This window comes from Dipodomys ordii, unplaced genomic scaffold (assembly GCF_000151885.1).
Source record: "Dipodomys ordii isolate 6190 unplaced genomic scaffold, Dord_2.0 Scaffold7, whole genome shotgun sequence".
Lineage (NCBI taxonomy): Eukaryota > Metazoa > Chordata > Mammalia > Rodentia > Heteromyidae > Dipodomys > Dipodomys ordii.
The window spans coordinates 4,955,024-4,972,105 of record NW_012267223.1 but is presented as its reverse complement, the minus strand read 5'-3'; the positions used below and the strand labels follow the sequence as shown (position 1 = coordinate 4,972,105).

Below are 17,082 nucleotides of genomic sequence, written 5' to 3'. Positions count from 1 at the left end.
TTTTTGCTTATGTGGTGCTGAGGAATTGAACCCAGGGCCTCAGGCATGCAAGGCAAGTGCTCTACCACTGAGCCACCTTCCCAGCCCTAATCCAAACATTCTTGAACTTGAAGATGGCAAATGTTTCTTCTATTCTAGCAAAATGCACTGTTTTAAGTGTTGCTTATATTCCTTGAAAAAAATTTTTTTTGATTGGTCGTGGGGCTTGAACTCTGGGCCTGGGCGCTGTCCCTCAGCTCTTCAACTCAAGGCGAGTGCTCTACCACTTGAGCCACAGCGCCACTTCTGGTTTTCTGAGTAGTTCATTGGAGATAAGAATCTCATGGACTTTCCTTACCGAGCTGGCTTTGAACTGCGATCTTCAGATCTCAACCTCCTGAGTAGCTAGGATGACAGGTGTGAGCCACCAGTGCCTGGCTTTTCTGGCATTTTTAGCGATGACTGAGCAGGCCTTCACTGCTCACCGTGGGCTGTCTTCCGTATCTACTGACTGTTACCAGTCCCTCCATTGTTCAAGATCAGACCTTAGGCTCCACCCACATCCGGGTAGCAGTCAGTCAGAGAGGGGACCAATATCCCCAAAGCCCTGACTGCCATCCAAGCCAGTTCAGTGCTTATCTTGCCAACCATAACCTGAAGTTTCACATCCACTTAGGATGAAATTAAGCCTGTGTACCCCTCAATATTTAGGGTACTTGAACAGAAATTCCAATCGAAATCTCTCATGTACCCCCATGTCCGTCCGTTCCCCCCCAAAGCGATGCTGTCTAAATGCAGCCTGCTGTGGTTCCTTCACAGACCCTCTGAGCGTGGACGTGGAGTACACTGAAGTGGAAGTTTCCTCCGTGGAGCCCCGCCAAGGTAAGCGCCCCTCACCTGCTCTTAGTGACAAGGGGCTCTGGGAAGAGGGGTTGGTCAGCAGACCTAAGGCATGTGATACACCATGGTGATAATCGTGAATTAGGATACTATTGATGTGGGGTACCCCGCATTAAGTGTTCACTAAGTGCCATGACTCGGAGATGAGAGACTCATTTCTGTGAATGAAAGCAGCCTTGGGCTGGGACTGTGGCTTAGTGGTAGAGCATGTCTAGCATGCAGGAGGCCCTAGGTTCGATTCCTCAGTACCACATAATCAGAAAAAAGCTGGAAGTGGTGCTATGGCTCAAGTGGTAGAGTACTAGCCTTAAGCACAGAGAGGCTCAGGGACAATGCCCAGGCCCTGAGTTCAAGCCCCAGGACTGGCAAAAAGAAAGAAAGGAAAGGAAAGGAGAGAGGAGGAAAGAGAAGAAGGTCCTGTTCTGGGTGTTCTGGCTTTCTTCCAGTGTCTGGAAAACAGTGTTAGGACACAAGGCCATGTATCAATCAAATGCACATTGGAAGGGATGGAGGGACATTTGGGGACAGACAGCCCCTCTCAGAGTGAATGGATGGGTGCCTGGCCTTTTGTGTTTGCGTGTGTTGGTTTTCTCAAGGACAGGGAGTCCAGATCTCTGGGTCAGGACTAGGGAACTGAGGCAGAGTAGGCGTGTTCCATAGCCCATACTAAAACATCCATCTCAGCTGCTTGTTGGTTTGTGTGTTTGGCAACACGAGGCATTGAACTCAGGGCTTTGAGCTTGCTAGATTGGTGTGGTACTACTTGAACCATTCTCCTAGCCCTTTTTTGCTTTAGTTATTTTCCATCTAGGTCTCACTTTTTTTTTTTGGCCCATGACCAGCAATCTTCCTGTCTATGCCTCCTGCATAGCTGGGATTATAGGCACATACCACCATACCCAGCCCATCAAAGCTGCTTTGGGTACCTAAAAATACAAAATGCAGCTCCTAATCCTTCTTCCCCTTAGCTCACTCAGGCTCCTGCGAACTCAAAGACAAAAAAAAAAAAAAAACCAAAACACATACAAAAAAAAGCAAACACCCAGAGTCTTCCAGCCCTACTGGAAAGTTCGGGACTGCTGCCATCCCGCTCCCTCTCCACCCAGGCTGAGGCCAGGCTGTGTTCTCGGCCAGACAGGTCTGGGAAGTTTTCCAGGCTGGGCCCAGAGTCAGGAATCACATGGTGATAGCAACCTGAAGCCACCTCTCTCTTTTTTCTTTGTCATTGGTGGAGCTTGATGACAGGCGTAAGCCACCAGTGCCCAGCCTGATGCCACCTCCTGCTCCATGATCTTGGAAGAATTTGGGGATCCTTTCTTGTGCGCTTGCTGCCAGAACCTTCCTGCCAAGGCTGCCCTGTATGGTCCCTAGGTTGTGTACTGACGGCTGGGTTTCTCTCCTGTGGTCTCCAGTCAGAAACAGCCTCCAGAGGTATACCCTGAGCTATCTGAAGAGCGTCCCACTTCTAAGTCCCTGCCGGACCTGGGTGGGGCAGGGAACAGGCAGGCTTGAAGTTTTATGGGAAAGTGAATCCCTTATTGACATAATGAATAATGAATGTCATGGCCGTGCAGCCTCAAGAGCTGGAAAAGCAAGGCAACTGAGGGTCGATAGCACCTGGTGATTTAAGCCCTGGGAACAGTACAGATTGGAGTTCAATGACCTTTTTGGGTGGTTTAAGGAAATCTCATTGAGAGGGAGCATGCAAGCTGGAGCCTGGTGCTACAAAGAAGGCACCTCTTCCCCCCCCCCGCCCCAACATGAGAGAGAAAGAGAGAGCTGGGGGGACTCCAGGGAATAGGAAGGGCGGGTATGAGATGTGTGAGATGGTTCCTATCTTGGCTCATTTTAAATCTGGCTAGATGGGGTGGCACATGGCTGTAATCTCAGCACATGGGAGACAGAGGCCTCACGAGTGAGGCCAGCCTGGGCTAGAGTGGAAAATCTGAAAGGAGGCTTGTATGTCTGCAGAGTCAGGGTAGAAAGGACATGGATGGAGCTGGGGGAGGAGCAGGCTTGGGGCTCAAGCATACAGGGTTTTTTTCCATCCTCTAAATAGATCAGGGATGGGCTGGGAAGGTGGCTCAGTGGTAGAGTGCTTGCCTTGCATGCATGAAGCCCTGGGTTCCATTCCTCAGCACCACATACACAGAAAAAGACAGAAGTGGTGCTGTGGCTCAAGTGGTAGAGTGCTAGCCTTGGGCAAAAGAAGCTCAAGGCCCTGAGTTCAAGCCCCAAGACTAGATCAGGGAGTTTTTGGAAACATTAGGCAGACAGGGGCAGACTCCAAGTCCTTCTTTTAAGAAAGAAAAGGATCAAAGGAGGAAAGAATGGAAGCAGAGAGACTATTTGAGAGCTGGCAAGAGATGGATGCTAATGTATTTTGCAGACAAATCAATGAGAATTGAATGATGAGCACGGGGCATAGCAGAAGTTCCACATGTTTCTTGCTGGAATAAGCACATGGAGGCCATGTCTGAGGTTGGGAGACATGAGCTAGTGGTGAGAGCTGATTCCATCCGGTTGAATGTGAGACGCCCAAGAATGAGACAGCACAGGGGGCTGGTGCCCAGGGGCTGTGATCCATGTGATAGTGGGCTCCCCACCAGCCCTGCTTAGTCCAGCCTAAGCATGGCACATCCTTCCATCCCTGAGCAACCTGGGCATGGCTCCAGAGGTAGCAACTTTCCTCTTCCTAAGGGAAGAATGCCAGGTTTGGAGGGAAAGAGCAAAGGTCACAAGAGGGCAGAACGATAAGAAGCAGGAGTGAAATCCGGCACCAGCGGCTCACGCCTATAATCCCAGCTACTGAGGAGGCTGAGATCTGAGGCTCACAATTCGAAGCCAGCTCAGGTAGAAAAGTCCGTGAGACTCTTCTCTCCAATTAGCCACCCAGAAAATTGGAAATGGAGGTGTGGCTCCAAATGGTACAGCAACAACCTTGAGTGAACAAACTTAAGGGCTAGCACTCAGTCCCTGAGTTCAAGACCTAGCAGAAAAAAATCCTGCTGTCTCCTTCATTCCACACCCCACTGTTCTGACAGCAGAGGACCAGGAGATGAACGTTCTCAGTCTGTACCTGGGCTCTGGCACCAGGCCGAGGACCCCCCAGGGAGGGCCGGGCCCTGCGCATGCTCCGCTGTTGACCGAACCAAGCCACACTAACGCAGTCTGGGAAGCTTTGGGTTTAAGGAAGCCGAAGAGGGAAGAAGGAAGCACTTGTGCGCTTGGAAAAGACCTTCTAGAAACCTTGAGTTTTCTCATCCAGTGAGTTAGGTCAGGCCTTCCCACATGTGGGGAGCGAGGTGTTACTAGAAGAGGAAAGGGCTTTGTAGGTTCAAGGCTAGCGATGAGTAAACTTGACCTGGACTTGGCCAAGCCAGTTCCCTGTGGTCAAGGCCATATCTGTGGAGGACGGGATGGGCAGGAACTCCTTACGCCCTGTCCAGATCTAACCCTGGCTGGCCGCTGGCCAGAGCGGACCACTGGGGGTTGGAGGAGGGGCAGGAAGGAACTGCCTGTTTGCTCCAAGACTGATTGATTGCTGGGAAAACCCCATGACGTGGATGCCATGTCTTTCTCTAGTAACTCAGAGAAAAACAGAAGCCAAAATAAAGCCACATGCGGAAATAATGCTGACAGCAGGAACAAACAGCTGCGGGTCTGGATTAGTCATTAGCAGACAGATGCCATGGGGGAAAGGGGGATGGGGACCAGCTCCACCCCCTCCCCCTCGCTGAGCTGGGCAGAGCCAGGGAGCCGCTGCAGAAAACCAGGGGACCTTCAACCTAGAAGCAGAAACTACCCCTTACCGCCCAGCTGAGAAGAGTTTACAGGGTACAGGGTGACAGAGAAGAGGAGTGGCTAATCGGGTCCATTAGGAGCATCCCCAAGGCAACCAGAGGGGTCTCCTGACCCCCCCCATGTGTCTGGGGGCAGTAGAGTTCACGAGGTGTTCAGGTCCCCCAGGCTTGGCCATCCCCCTCATTTTATTCACCTCCTCCTTCCCCAGCTCCACTGAGAAGCTGGGGCAGAGGACAAGCTGGCAGTGCTATCGCTCCCTCCAATCCCCTCCGCTCTGCACGCAGCAGCATCCAATAGGATCCATCCCAGCATTGGTGCTCATTTGCATGCTGTGCACCTGCTCGTCCCTCGGCCCGCAGCCCCTGAAAGCTAGGACCAGATCCCACCACTTTCTCTTCTTCCACGATGCAGGCTACACCACAGTTGGATGGGTGACTAGCCAGGCCTGACATTGACCCGAGGGTCCCCTGGGGGTACAGAGGATCCCGCAGCAGCCTGGGGAATCCATAAGCTCCCTTTCACAGCCCACAGCTGGGACTTGCAGAGCTACTTGGGCCTCTGTGCTGTCTCTTAAATCCTGGCAGTGGGGGATCAGGTCTTGGCCTGAGGAGTTACTGTAATTCTTTCAGCAAGACCTCCTTGCTCCAAATGCCTCAAGTTCCTCCTTGGTATGAGCTGCCTCCTCCCCCCTCCCCACCCCCTCCGCTTTCCCCTGACACACAGGTCCTGACCCAAAAAAGCCACCAACATTTAGTGACTAATAAATGACTGAGATTTTAGCGCGAAAACCTATCTTCAAAAGAGCCCAACTTCCTCTAGCTGTAATTTATTTTGTTTTGTTTTATTGTGCTAGTACTGGGGGTTAAACTCAGGACATTTCTCTCTCTCTCTCTCTCTCTCTCTCTCTCTCTCTCTCTTTTGCTCAAGGCAGGTGCTCTACCTCTTTTTTTTTCACTGGTCATGGGGCCTGATCTCTGAGCCTGGGCGCTGTCTCTCAGCTCTTCAGCTCAAGGCTAGTGCTCTACCACTTGAGCCACAGTGCCACCTCCGGCTTTTTCTGCTTATGTGGTGCTGAGGAATCGAACCCAGGGCCTCATGCGTGCAAGGCAAGCTCTCTACCACTGAGCCACCTTCCCAGCCCCGGTGTTCTACCTCTTGAACCATACCCCTCCTTCCGGCTTTTTGCTGACTAATTGGAAATAATGGACTTTTCAAAGCTGGCTTTGAACTACCATCCTCAGCTCTCAGCCTCCTGAGTAGCTAGGATTACACACGTGAGCCACTAGTGCCTGGGAGAAACTTCAAGAGAAAGGCTGATACAGCGTCACCTTCCTGAATCGCAGGGGTGTGAGCCAGAGACTACCCGCAGGATGTGGGTGGTGTCTTCCACTGTCACGTTAAACTGTGACTGGTGCCCGAGGAAGCTGCTCAGAGCCGGGAATGGCAAGGGAAGGCAAGACCTCATCTTCGCCCCAGGCTCCAGCTGGGAACACAGTGTTCCAAACAAACAGAGAGAATGTGTTGTAGGTAAAAGTGTCCCAAAGGCTGCCAGGCACCGGAGGTTCACGCCTATAATCCTAGCTACTCAGGAGCCTGAGAGATCTGAGGATCATGCCCGGGGAGAAAAGTCCGTGAAACTCTTCTCCAATAAACCACTCAGAAAACCGGAAGTGGCACTGTGATTCAAGTGGTCGAGCACTTGCCTTGAGCTGAAGAGCTGAGGGACAGCGCCCAGGCCCAGAGTTGAAGCCTTATAACTGACCCCCCCCCAAAAAAAAGTCTCCTAAATGCTGTGAGCCCCCAGGACTGTGCTCAGAGGACAGGAAAGGGGTGAGTAAGGATGTGTAGGGTATGAACACATGACTACAAGAGTGAAGCGTGTCCAGGGCCTTGGATGAATGGGGCAGAGAGAAGAGACAGTGTCCCCGTGGGATAGGCAGAGTTAGGAAGAGCGGGGGAATCACCGGGTTGTGCTGAGGAGTGGTGATCTCAGGATACTTAGAGGCTGTGGCCCTGCCCATCCGTCGGACATGAGGAGAGAAATGGCCGGTGGTGCTGGCTATGACATCAAGGAGCATCAGACCTTGCCAGGGGCCCCTTTCCCACCTAGCAGAGGAAGGTGCGTCCCTCACCTGTCAGCCTCCGGAGCTTCCCCAGTCCTTTATGCAGATGAGAGGAGACAGGAAGTGATCAGGCTCTCTCCTGTTTCCTCGGGGTTTGTGAGTGCGCATGCGTGCACAAGTGAGTGTAAACGGTGTGTGTGTGTATGTGTATAAGCTACACAAGGTGCACACAGCAGTGTATGCACACACATCCTGGGCATGTTACCTCAAGGTGAAATAAACAGGGAGGTATGGGCTGTTCTTTGTTCCCAAGCCCTTAAGTGGCCTTCAGTAGTGGGTGTAATCCCTGCCCTGGGTCCGTCTTCTTATCTGCTGTCCTGAAAGGGTTCAGCCCTCAGGATTGTAATTCCAGCAGACCACGAGCCTTCCTGGGAGAGATCTTCCACACATCAACATCTGGGCTGCCTGCATCTCCCCCTAGTGTAATCAGAATCCACAGTGAGCCATGGGGTTAGCGCTGAACACAGGCCCAGCCAGCCCCACCTGCATGTGGTCCCAGTCCCCCCGCTGCTCCTGAGGGGCCTGGTGATGCCAGGCTCCCACCCACATGTGGGGATCCAATTCTGGATCTAGGCTCTCTGATGTTTGGGTGACCACAGCCAGGCCTGTTGGGAGGGGCCTGGCTGAGCAGCTAACACAGGGTCTACAGATGGGGTCACTGGGCTGGGAGCTACAGGCCAGAACAGAGCCCCTCCATCGGTTCCTGGGGCCCAGGGCTGCCCCCACAGTGGCCTGAGGACCTCCTACTTCCGTTGTGTGAGCGATCTGTTAGGAAGAGACCTTTTTCTTTCTTTCTTCTTTATTTGGTTGGTTATAGGCTTGAACTCAGGGTCTGGGCACTGTCCCTGAGCTTTATAGCTCAAGGCGAGCACTCTACCACTTGAGCCACAGCACCACTTCCGGTTTTCTGGTGGTTCATTGAAGATAAGAGTTTCACGGACTTTCCTGTCTGGGCTGGCTTTGAGCTATGATCCTTAGCTCTCAGCCTCCTGAGTAGCTAGGGTGACAGGTAGGAGCCACGGGCTCCCAGCTCAGGCTGAGATCTTTTGAAGTGGGGGAATGGCAAGTCTCCAGCAGCAAACAGGGGCGCTGTTGTTGCAGTGGGAGGTGGGTGCAGCGGTGGGTGGCCTTGGTGGAGAGGCGGCTTCTGATCTATGCCTGGTCCTTTTTCCAGCTCTTGGAAGGAAGGGCACTGAGACAGTGTACAGTGAGATCCGGAAAGTCGACCCTAGTGAGTGAGGGGCCCCTGACTCTCCAGCTGGGGGGCGGCGGGGACCCCCAGAATCCACTTGCGTCCCATGGTTCTCAAGAGTTGGAAAGGCACAGATTTTTTGGCACTGCCCCACTGAATTTCTGATTCCATAGGTTGACGGATTTACAGCTCTAAGAACTTCCCGCACATTGGCAGTACACTTGGCCTGGCCAGTGCACGTGGAGGAAACACATTTTTTTTTCTTTTGTGGGGCAGAGGAGAGAGGGGCGGTAGTTGATCATAAGGCTTGAACTCTGGGCCTGGGCGCTGTCCCTCAGCTCTTCAGCTCAAGGTAAGCGCTCTACCACTTGAGCCACAGCGCCACTTCCGGTTTTCTGGTGGTTTATTGGAGATAAGAGTCTCATGGAGGGACTGGGAAGTGGCTCAGTGGTAGAGTGCTTGCCTTGCATGCATGAGGCCCTGGGTTCGATTCCTCAGCACCACATAAGCAAAAAGAAAAAAAAAAGCCGACTGGACCCCCCCCACACACAAAAAAAGAGTCTCATGGACTTTCCTGCCTGGGCTGGCTTTGAACTGCAATCCTTTGATCTCAGCCTCCTGAGTAGCTAGGATGACAGGCCTGAGCCACTGGGGCCCCGCTTCAGGGAACACGTTTTGAGCATTATTCTGTAGATGCTCCACGTACCTTTCTGATGATAACACACAGTTTCTGTTCCTTCATGGGAAGAGAAGAAGGGACTTTCTCCCCAGAATTTCTGGAGCCATTGTTCAGGCCAGGAAAAAAGCTAGAAACACTCTGTATGGTGTGTGGGGGACCCCCAATAAAACTAAGGGCCCAGTAAGAAGAGTGCTGAGCGATCAGGAAGCAGCTGGATGTGGGGCAGGGGCCCTGAGCCGGCGCTTCCGTCTGTAGTCCACGCTGTCTCCTAGCACTGGCCATACACACACACACGCACACACACACACACACACCACACGCACGCACACACACACATGCACACACACACACCACACGCACGCACACACACACACATACACACACGCACATACATACACACACCACACACACGCACGCACACACACACACACCACACACGCACGCACACACATACACACACACCACACACACATACACACATGCACACACATACACACACACCATGCACACACATACACACACACCACACACACACACACCACACACACGCACACACACACACACCACACACACACCACACACGCACGCACACACATACACACACACCACACACATACACACACACACACACACCAAACATCATCTGAATCATTTTCCTTTTGTGTGTGTGTGTGCTGGTACTGGTGTTTGAACTCAGAGCCTCAAGCTCTTGCTTAGCTATTTTTCTCTCAAAAACTGGTGTTCTACCACTGGAGCTATAGCTCCACTTCTGGCTTTTTGCTAGTTAATTGGAGATAAGAGTTTCATGGACTTTCCTGCTTGGGCTGGCTTTGAACCGTGATCCTCAGATCTCAGCCTTTTGAGTAGCTAGGATGACAGGTGTGAGCCACCGGTGCCCAGCCAGAAGTGGAGGTTCTTTTCTTTTCTTTTTTTTTTTTTCTTTTTTTGTCAGTCATGGGTCTTGAACTCTGGGCCTGGGCACTATCCCTGAGCTCTTCAGCTCAAGGCTAGCGCTCTACCACTTGAGCCCCAGCACCACTTCCGGCTTTTTCTGTTTATGTGGTGCTAAGGAATGGAACCCAGGGCCTCATGCATGAGAGGCAAGCACTCTACCACTGAACCACCTTCCCAGCCCACGGATGTTATTTTCTATGTCTTGGTCCTCCAGACCCATCACCTGGATATGTTGGATCTGTTAGGGTGAATCAGGGAGTTCAGAGACTCCCCAAGCTCCTCTAGCCCAGCTGCTCCCCAGAAGTCATTTATTCCTGAGCCTAAATTTCCCACAAATCTAAGTCAAGCCCTGGATGTCAGGGCTCAACTCCCTATACTTCTGCTCTATCCTTATTGATCAGAGTTCCCAGATGGATAGAACCATCCAGCATTGTGCAGCACCCAAAGTAGGAGGTGCAGACCTGGGTTATGTGGTTTGCCCCCACTCCCCATCCTCCCTTGTCCCCTCGGTGTTAGTTTTCTCATTCTTGGGTATGTGTGTGTGTGTGTGTGTGTGTGTGTGTGTGTGTGTGTGTGTGTGTGTTTTAGTCATGGGCCTGGGTACTGTCCATGAACTTTTACATCCAAGGCTAGCACTCTACCACTTTGAGCCACAGCACCACTTCTGGCTTTCCAGTGGTTCATTGGAAATGAGTCTCACAGACTCTCCTGCCTGGGCTGGCTTCAAACAGCGATCCTCAGGTCTCAGCCTCCTGAGTAGTTAGGATGACAGGCGTGAGCCACCAGCACCCAGCTTCATTGATTCTTGATGAAACACCCCTGGAGTGTTTTGTCCCCGAGTGAAGGCCCTCTGTAGTTAGGGTGGTTAGGGCTGGGCAAGTGGGGTCTGTGCCAACCCAAGGACTCAGTGTCTGTCTCTGGATCATAGCCAAAGTTGTATGAGTCTGCTACTTGCACATCCTTTCTCCATCACACGAGCGAGGTAGGACATAGAACATAAAATCCTATGTTAGCAGGGTTTGGAGGGTGGGATTAAAAGTAATGTCTATTTGCCACCTTCTACTTGGTTGTTGCTTTCAATTATATCCTTGAAGACATGTGCTACTATTTTTTTTTTAATTCTGCTTAAAATTTGCTAGGCGTGGTGACTCAGGCTTATCATCTGAAGTTACTTAGGCGATAGAGATTAAGGGAAAAAACAAATCACTGTTCAAGCCGGCCTGGGCAAAAAGTCCCAGCTCAACCAAAGATTCCATCACAGCCAAATAAAGAGCTGGGGAGAGTGTCACATTTGGTCTCCCAGCAATGGTGGGAATAGAAATAGGAGGATGGCAGTCCAGGCTGCCCAAGAGCATAGATACAAGACATTCTTAGAAAAATAAAAGCGAGGGGCTGGGAAGGTGGCCCAGTGGTAGAGCGCTTACCTTGCATGCATGAGGCCCTGGGTTCGATACCTCAGCACCACATAAGCAAAAAGGAAAAAATCCGGAATTGGCACTGTGGCTCAAGTGGTAGAGCGCTCACCTTGAGCTGAAGAGCTGAGGGACAGCGCCCAGGCCCAGAGTTCAGGCCCACCACTGGACCCCCCCCCAAATAAATAAATAAATAAATAAAAGCGAACACCCGCTTAGGGTTTGGCTCAAACAGCAGAGCGTGTTCAACAGGTACAAGCCATGAGTTCAAACCTCCTTGCTGAAAAACAAGACGTAAATAAACTGTTTAAAATGTCAAATGACATGCTAGGGGGTTTCCATGAAGGCTTTAGGACCCCTAGGAACCTGTCCCCTGGGTAAAGGATCCACAAGTGCCACGTATTATTGGCTGGGGCTGGCTCCGTGTCATTGTCCCTTTCCTCTTCCCTGCTGGTGCCAAAGCAGCCCTGTGTCATTCGCATGGCTAATAGCCACGTTATCTTTTGTTTTGCAGATTTCATGGAAAACAGATATTCAGTAAGTACACATTGCACATTTATTTATTTATTTATTTATTTATGTTTTTGTCGGTCCTGGGGCTTGAACTCTGAGTTTGGGCACTGCCCTTGAGCGCTTCAGCTCAAGGTGAACGCTAGACAGCTTGAGCCACAATGCCACTTCCGGTTTTCTAGTGGCTTATTGGCGATAAGAATGTCATGGACTTGGGACTGGGAAGGTGACTCAGTGGTAGAGTGCTTGCCTTGCATGTATGAGGCCCTGGGTTCGATTCCTCAGCACCACATAAGCAGAAAAAGCTGGAAGTGGTGTTGTGGATCAAGTGGTAGAGCACTAGCCTTGAGCTGAAGAGCTCAGGGACAGCACCCAGGCCAAGTTCAGGCCCCACAACCACCAAAAAAAAAAGAATGTCATGGACTTTCCTGCCCGGGCTGGCTTTGAACCGTGATCCTCAGATCTCAGCCTCCTAAGTAGCTAGGATGACAGGCGTAAGCCACCAGCGCCAGGCTAAGTACATATTTTGTATATGTGAATGTTAAAAGTGCTCTCCTGAAAGGTTCCCTGACTCTCTCAGGGAGAGTCTGCTTTTCACTAATAATCCTCCCTTACCTCATACTCATTTAGTCTGTTACAGACCAGCCCTGAGCACCTCTGGACAGCCGGAACCAGGCCCTCCCTGTATCTGCATCATTATTACATTGATGAAGGACCCTGGAACAACTCCAGGGAATCTAGGGCACTCATTGCTCTTACAATAAGAAAGACATGGAGTTTCAGAGCATGGTGGTGTGTGCATGCCTGTTATCCCAGCATTCTGGGGGGCTGAGGCAGGAGAGTCAGGAGTTTAAAGCCAATTTGAACTACACAATACATTCCAGATTAATTTCAGTTTTCTAGCAAGACCTTATCTTCAAACCAAACCAAATTTCACAAAGGAGGAGAAAGGGGATCGGAGGGGAGTAAGGGGAGGGAAGGGAGGACGGCTCAGTGGCTCAAGTTCAAGTTGAGCCTCTGACCTGTCTGAGCCTCTCAGCTCTCATCGCCTCGCCCACCTGGGCCTTTGTGGGAGCTGACCCAGCATGGTAGGAGTTAACAGGGTAGCTCTGATGTTCAGAAAAGGCAATTGCCTGTGAACTGCTTCTCTAAGGTCTGGGAAGAATTTTCAGCAAGACTTCTGCTAGCCCTTCCAGTGGGGCCCGGCTTCCTTTGTTTTTTTCCCAAGTCTGAATTCTTGTGAAACAGCGCTCTTTATGCTTTGGACAGACAGGAAGGTGCGGGCATTCTTTTTAAGGAGGAAAGCTATCCATTTAAGGACAAGGAGAGAATTACATGGATGTCTTTTGTCCAGTCTATCCCCCTCCCGCTGGGCTTCTGAAGTCAGAGACTGTTGTACTGAAAGGGCAGGGAGCCTCAATGTACAGATGGGGAAACTGAGGTCTGGGTTGGTAGGGCCACCCTGAACCAGGCTTTCTGGCCTGTGAGTGCTCTGTCCACCGCATAAGAAGTGAAGTTGCTGCCAGGCGCCGGTGGCTCACGCCCATAATCCTCGCTACTTGGGAGGCTGAGATCTGAGGATCCTGGTTCAAAGCCAGCCCAAGCAAGAAAGTCCATGAGACTCTTATATTTCCAATGAACCACCAGAAAACTGGAAGTGGCCTTGTGGCTCAAGTGGTAGAGTGCGCACCTTGAGCTGAAGAGCTGAGGGACAGCCCCCGGGCCTGGAGTTCAAGCCCAAAAGAAGTGAAGTTGCTGTCCTAGGAACGGCCTGGAGCGAGTGGAGAGCGAATGTCCCCATGGACAGCGTGGGGCCCGCGACACAAATGTGCAAATGTGTTCTCCCGCTCCATGGCTTCAGCAGTCCCAGAAGCAGCTTACTTACTTGGTCTTCCATCCAAAGCCTGGAGCTCCAGGCCAGGCAGAACTTTCCCTTTCCTCAGATCCTGGCCCCACCGGGATCCAAAAGTTCTGTTCCTCGGGATGTTCATCAGAACTCATCCAGGGTGATCCTCCCTCTGTCTCCCTAAAACAGAAAATGATTTGTGCGCGTTCAGGGGGTTCTCCGCTGTGAGGGAAGGACTTTTGAATCTTCACACACATCAGATTTTTTTCCCCCTAGAAGAAGCAGGTAAGGGTTTGCCTAATCATCAGCCACCCGAGTCAAGAGAAGACTAATTGAATTTTGCCCAGCAGGGAAGTGGGAGGGGATTTCCTTCCTGAAATCAAACCTGGCCATCGGTCTCCTCTTGTTTAACAGCCGTGGCTTCTGAAAACATATTGGAGGAAATATCTTAACAATGAGACAGCCACTTAGCCAACTCTAATTTCGTATTGTTTGACTTGCTTCAATGGCACCCTCTGACTTCATTTTTCCTCTGCCATTTTTGCCTTGTTTATAAGTTGTGCTTGTGGCCAGCACAGACAGATAACGTGATAGAGAACACCCTGAACTTAACTGAGAAGGGTCTCAAGCTCTTGGAGAAAAACCTGTCTTGGGTGGGAGGGGGGGACATAGAGAAAGGGGAGGGGAGGAGGGGAGAGGAGGAGAAGAAGAGTCAGTGGCCAGTTACAGCTCCTCTACTTCTTCCATTGCAGCCACTACAATGGGACCCGCTCAGGAGGGGGTTCAGCAGATGGGGAGTGGGTTCCACATCTTTGGGGGGAAGCCCTGCTTTTCCCAAGCCTAGGCTTGCCCATATATAAATGGAGGTGGTGACGGTGAAGGAGTTCATGATGGTAAAGGAGCTGATGATGGCGGTGTTGAAGCGGGGGGGGGGGTGATGGTAGTGATAATGCTGGTGATGTTGTGGTAGTGTGATGATGATGGTGGTGAGGGTGATTGTGGTGATGAGGATGATGATGGTGATGGTGGTGGTGATAGTGGTGGTGTTAATGAGGGTGGTGATGGTGGTAGAGGTGGTAATGATGTGTGATGGTGGTGGTGATGATGATGATGGTGGTGATGATAATAGTGATGATGATGGTGGTGGTGATAATAGTGATGATGATGATGATAGTGGTGGTGATGGTGGTGGTGGTGGTGGTGGTAGTAGTGATGATGGTCGCAACAGCAATAACAATTACCTACTAGGATTTTAAGGGTTAAATGCAAAGCTTTGCAAATTGTAAACTACCATAAAAAAAACCAGCTGGAAGCTGGACACTGGTGGCTCACGCCTGTAATCCTAGCTACTCAGGAGGCTGAGATCTGAGGATCGTGGTTCAAAGCCAGCCCGGGCAGGAAACTCTGTGAGACTCCTATCTCCAATAAAGTACTAGAAAACCAGAAGTGGCGCTGTGGCTCCAGCAGTAGAGCGCTCGCCTTGAGCTGAAGAGCTCAGGGACGGCACCCAAGCCCAGAGTTCAAGCCCCATGACTAGGGAAAAAAAAAGAAGACCTCTATTCCCTCGTCTGTACACTGGGTGGACAAAGTCCCCTCATCTAGTTGTATAACACTTAAATAAAAACACCCGACACAGTCCTGGCTTATTGGAAATGCTCGCATGAGGAACTTTCTAGCCACAGGAACTAGTGATCCCCAGAGGGTGCTGGAATCCAAAAGGCCTTGGAAGGGGTCTGTACCACGTTCTGACCAAATGCAGGGCGATTCCATGGCTGAACTTGGCTGGCTGACAGTTGGCCTCTGATTCCAGATCAGCGAGCTCAGTCCTCCACTGTGAGCGCGTTTACCTTTACCTTGAAATCCCTGAGGCCCTGTTCACGGCAGCCTAGCCCTTCCTGGCTGTGGCAGCGCCCGGCCCTTAGCAATGCCTGAGTCCTGTCTGCCCCCAGGGAGAGCGGGCAGGTCTGGGAGGGCTGTGGTCTGCAGGCTGCAGAAGGCTTCGCTCCCTCTGGGAGGAGAGTGGAGGAAATGGTGGGGACGGAGCTGCCAGCCCTGCCAAGCCTCTGGAGCTCGGGGCCCACACAGCTTTCCTGGCCTGCTTGCCCGGGTCTCTCCTGGCAAGAGAGGAGCCAGCGCCTTGGTGTTCTACTTGTGGTCTCTCTGCTCTGCATCCTGTATCAAAAGGCTCAGCCAGAACAAAATGGTGGTACGATCTCCACTTACCCTCAGGAAGCCAGCCAGCCTGACCAACTGCACACGGTCCCTGTGTCTCCTCTGGTCCTGCCTGCCTGAGTTTCACCTGTAGCTAAGTCTTCTGTGCCCTTGGAGTCTCCAGACCGTTGATTTTAGATGCTTCCTGCTCTTCTGGAACCCCGGCTGCCTAGGGGATCCCCATGCTAGCATCTCCCAGCATGCCTTGCATTCGCCAGGCTCTTTCCTCTTAAGAAATTCCAGTCTTTCAGTTTTGCAGAGTTGCTTCTGTGATCCTCCACCTGCCCAGGGTCCTCTCATGGCTTCTGAATGACTTCTGTCCTTTGTTAAGGCCTCTTCTGCCTTCTACCTCATAGCAGTGTTATTAGCATAAACTAGAAAATCCTTGGGGACGTGTTCTTGCTGGGTCCTATAAGGGTCCAGGTGCTGGGAAATGGATAGGTGGCAACGCTAACCACTTAAGCCACAGCAACACTTTTGGCATTTTCTGAGTAGTTTATTGGATGTAAAAGTCTTATGACTTTTCTGCCCAGGCTGGCTTCAAACAGTGATTCTCTGATCTCAGCCCCCTGAGTAGCTAGGATTACAGGCGTGAGCCACCAGCACTCGGCTGATTTTCTTCTTTCTGTTGTTTTGATACAGGGTTAAGGCTGGTACTCTACCACTTGAGACATACCTCCAATTTCAGCTTTTTGGTAGTTCATTGAAGATCAGAATATCTCAGATTTTCCTACCCTGGCTGACTTTGAACTGAGATCCTCAGATCTTAGCCTCCTGAGTAGCTAGGATTACAGGTGTGCACCACCAGCACCTGGCTGTTTTTATTACTATGAAGTTACCTTTTTTGTCTTTAAATATTTGTACAAAGTTAGTTCATGTCAAGATATCAATTTATTGGTGCAGTGCATCTTAATTGGTGTTACCCTTTCCAACATTCTTCCCCTCCTTTTTCAAAAGTTCTTGGCTTTTTAAAAATTGTGCTGTCATATACACAACCTAAAATTGATAATTTAAAAAACATATTCAAGGGCTGGGGTTTGTAGTTCAGTGGTAGAGCGCTTGCTCAGCATGTTCGGGGGCTTGGGTTTGATACCCATCGCTCAGTTTTATTCCATTGCTGTGCAACCATCACCACTGACCATCTGTAGAACTTTTCATACTTCCAAACCAAAACTCTAGTCCTATGCAGTTAACTCTCAGTGGTCCCTCCACCCTTCCCCTAACAGCTACTTTCCCATTGTCTCTACATACTTGATCTTCCTTGACTTCATACTTGCTTGGCTCACTTTCTTGGCCTGGCACTCTACCACTTGAACCACACCTGCAGCTCTGCTTTTTGCTGGTTATTTTGAAGATGGAGATTTTTGACTTGGCCAGCCTCCAAACACATTCCATCCAGATCCTAGCCTCATGAGTAACTAAGATTATAGCTTCAAACTTGACCACTCTTGGCACATTATATAAGTAGAATT

At 50.9% G+C, this 17,082-nt stretch overlaps 1 protein-coding gene across 1 annotated transcript in view; it reads left to right on the top strand.

Moving 5' to 3' along the window:
* Positions 1-17,082, top strand: part of Pecam1 (platelet/endothelial cell adhesion molecule 1) — a 44,658-nt gene that overhangs the window by 25,281 nt on the left and 2,295 nt on the right. Inside the window, exons 11-13 of the mRNA XM_013036566.1 lie at positions 799-861; positions 7,981-8,037; positions 11,558-11,580. Of these exons, the coding sequence (XP_012892020.1) occupies positions 799-861; positions 7,981-8,037; positions 11,558-11,580 (143 nt within the window). The remainder of the gene's footprint in view (positions 1-798; positions 862-7,980; positions 8,038-11,557; positions 11,581-17,082) is intronic.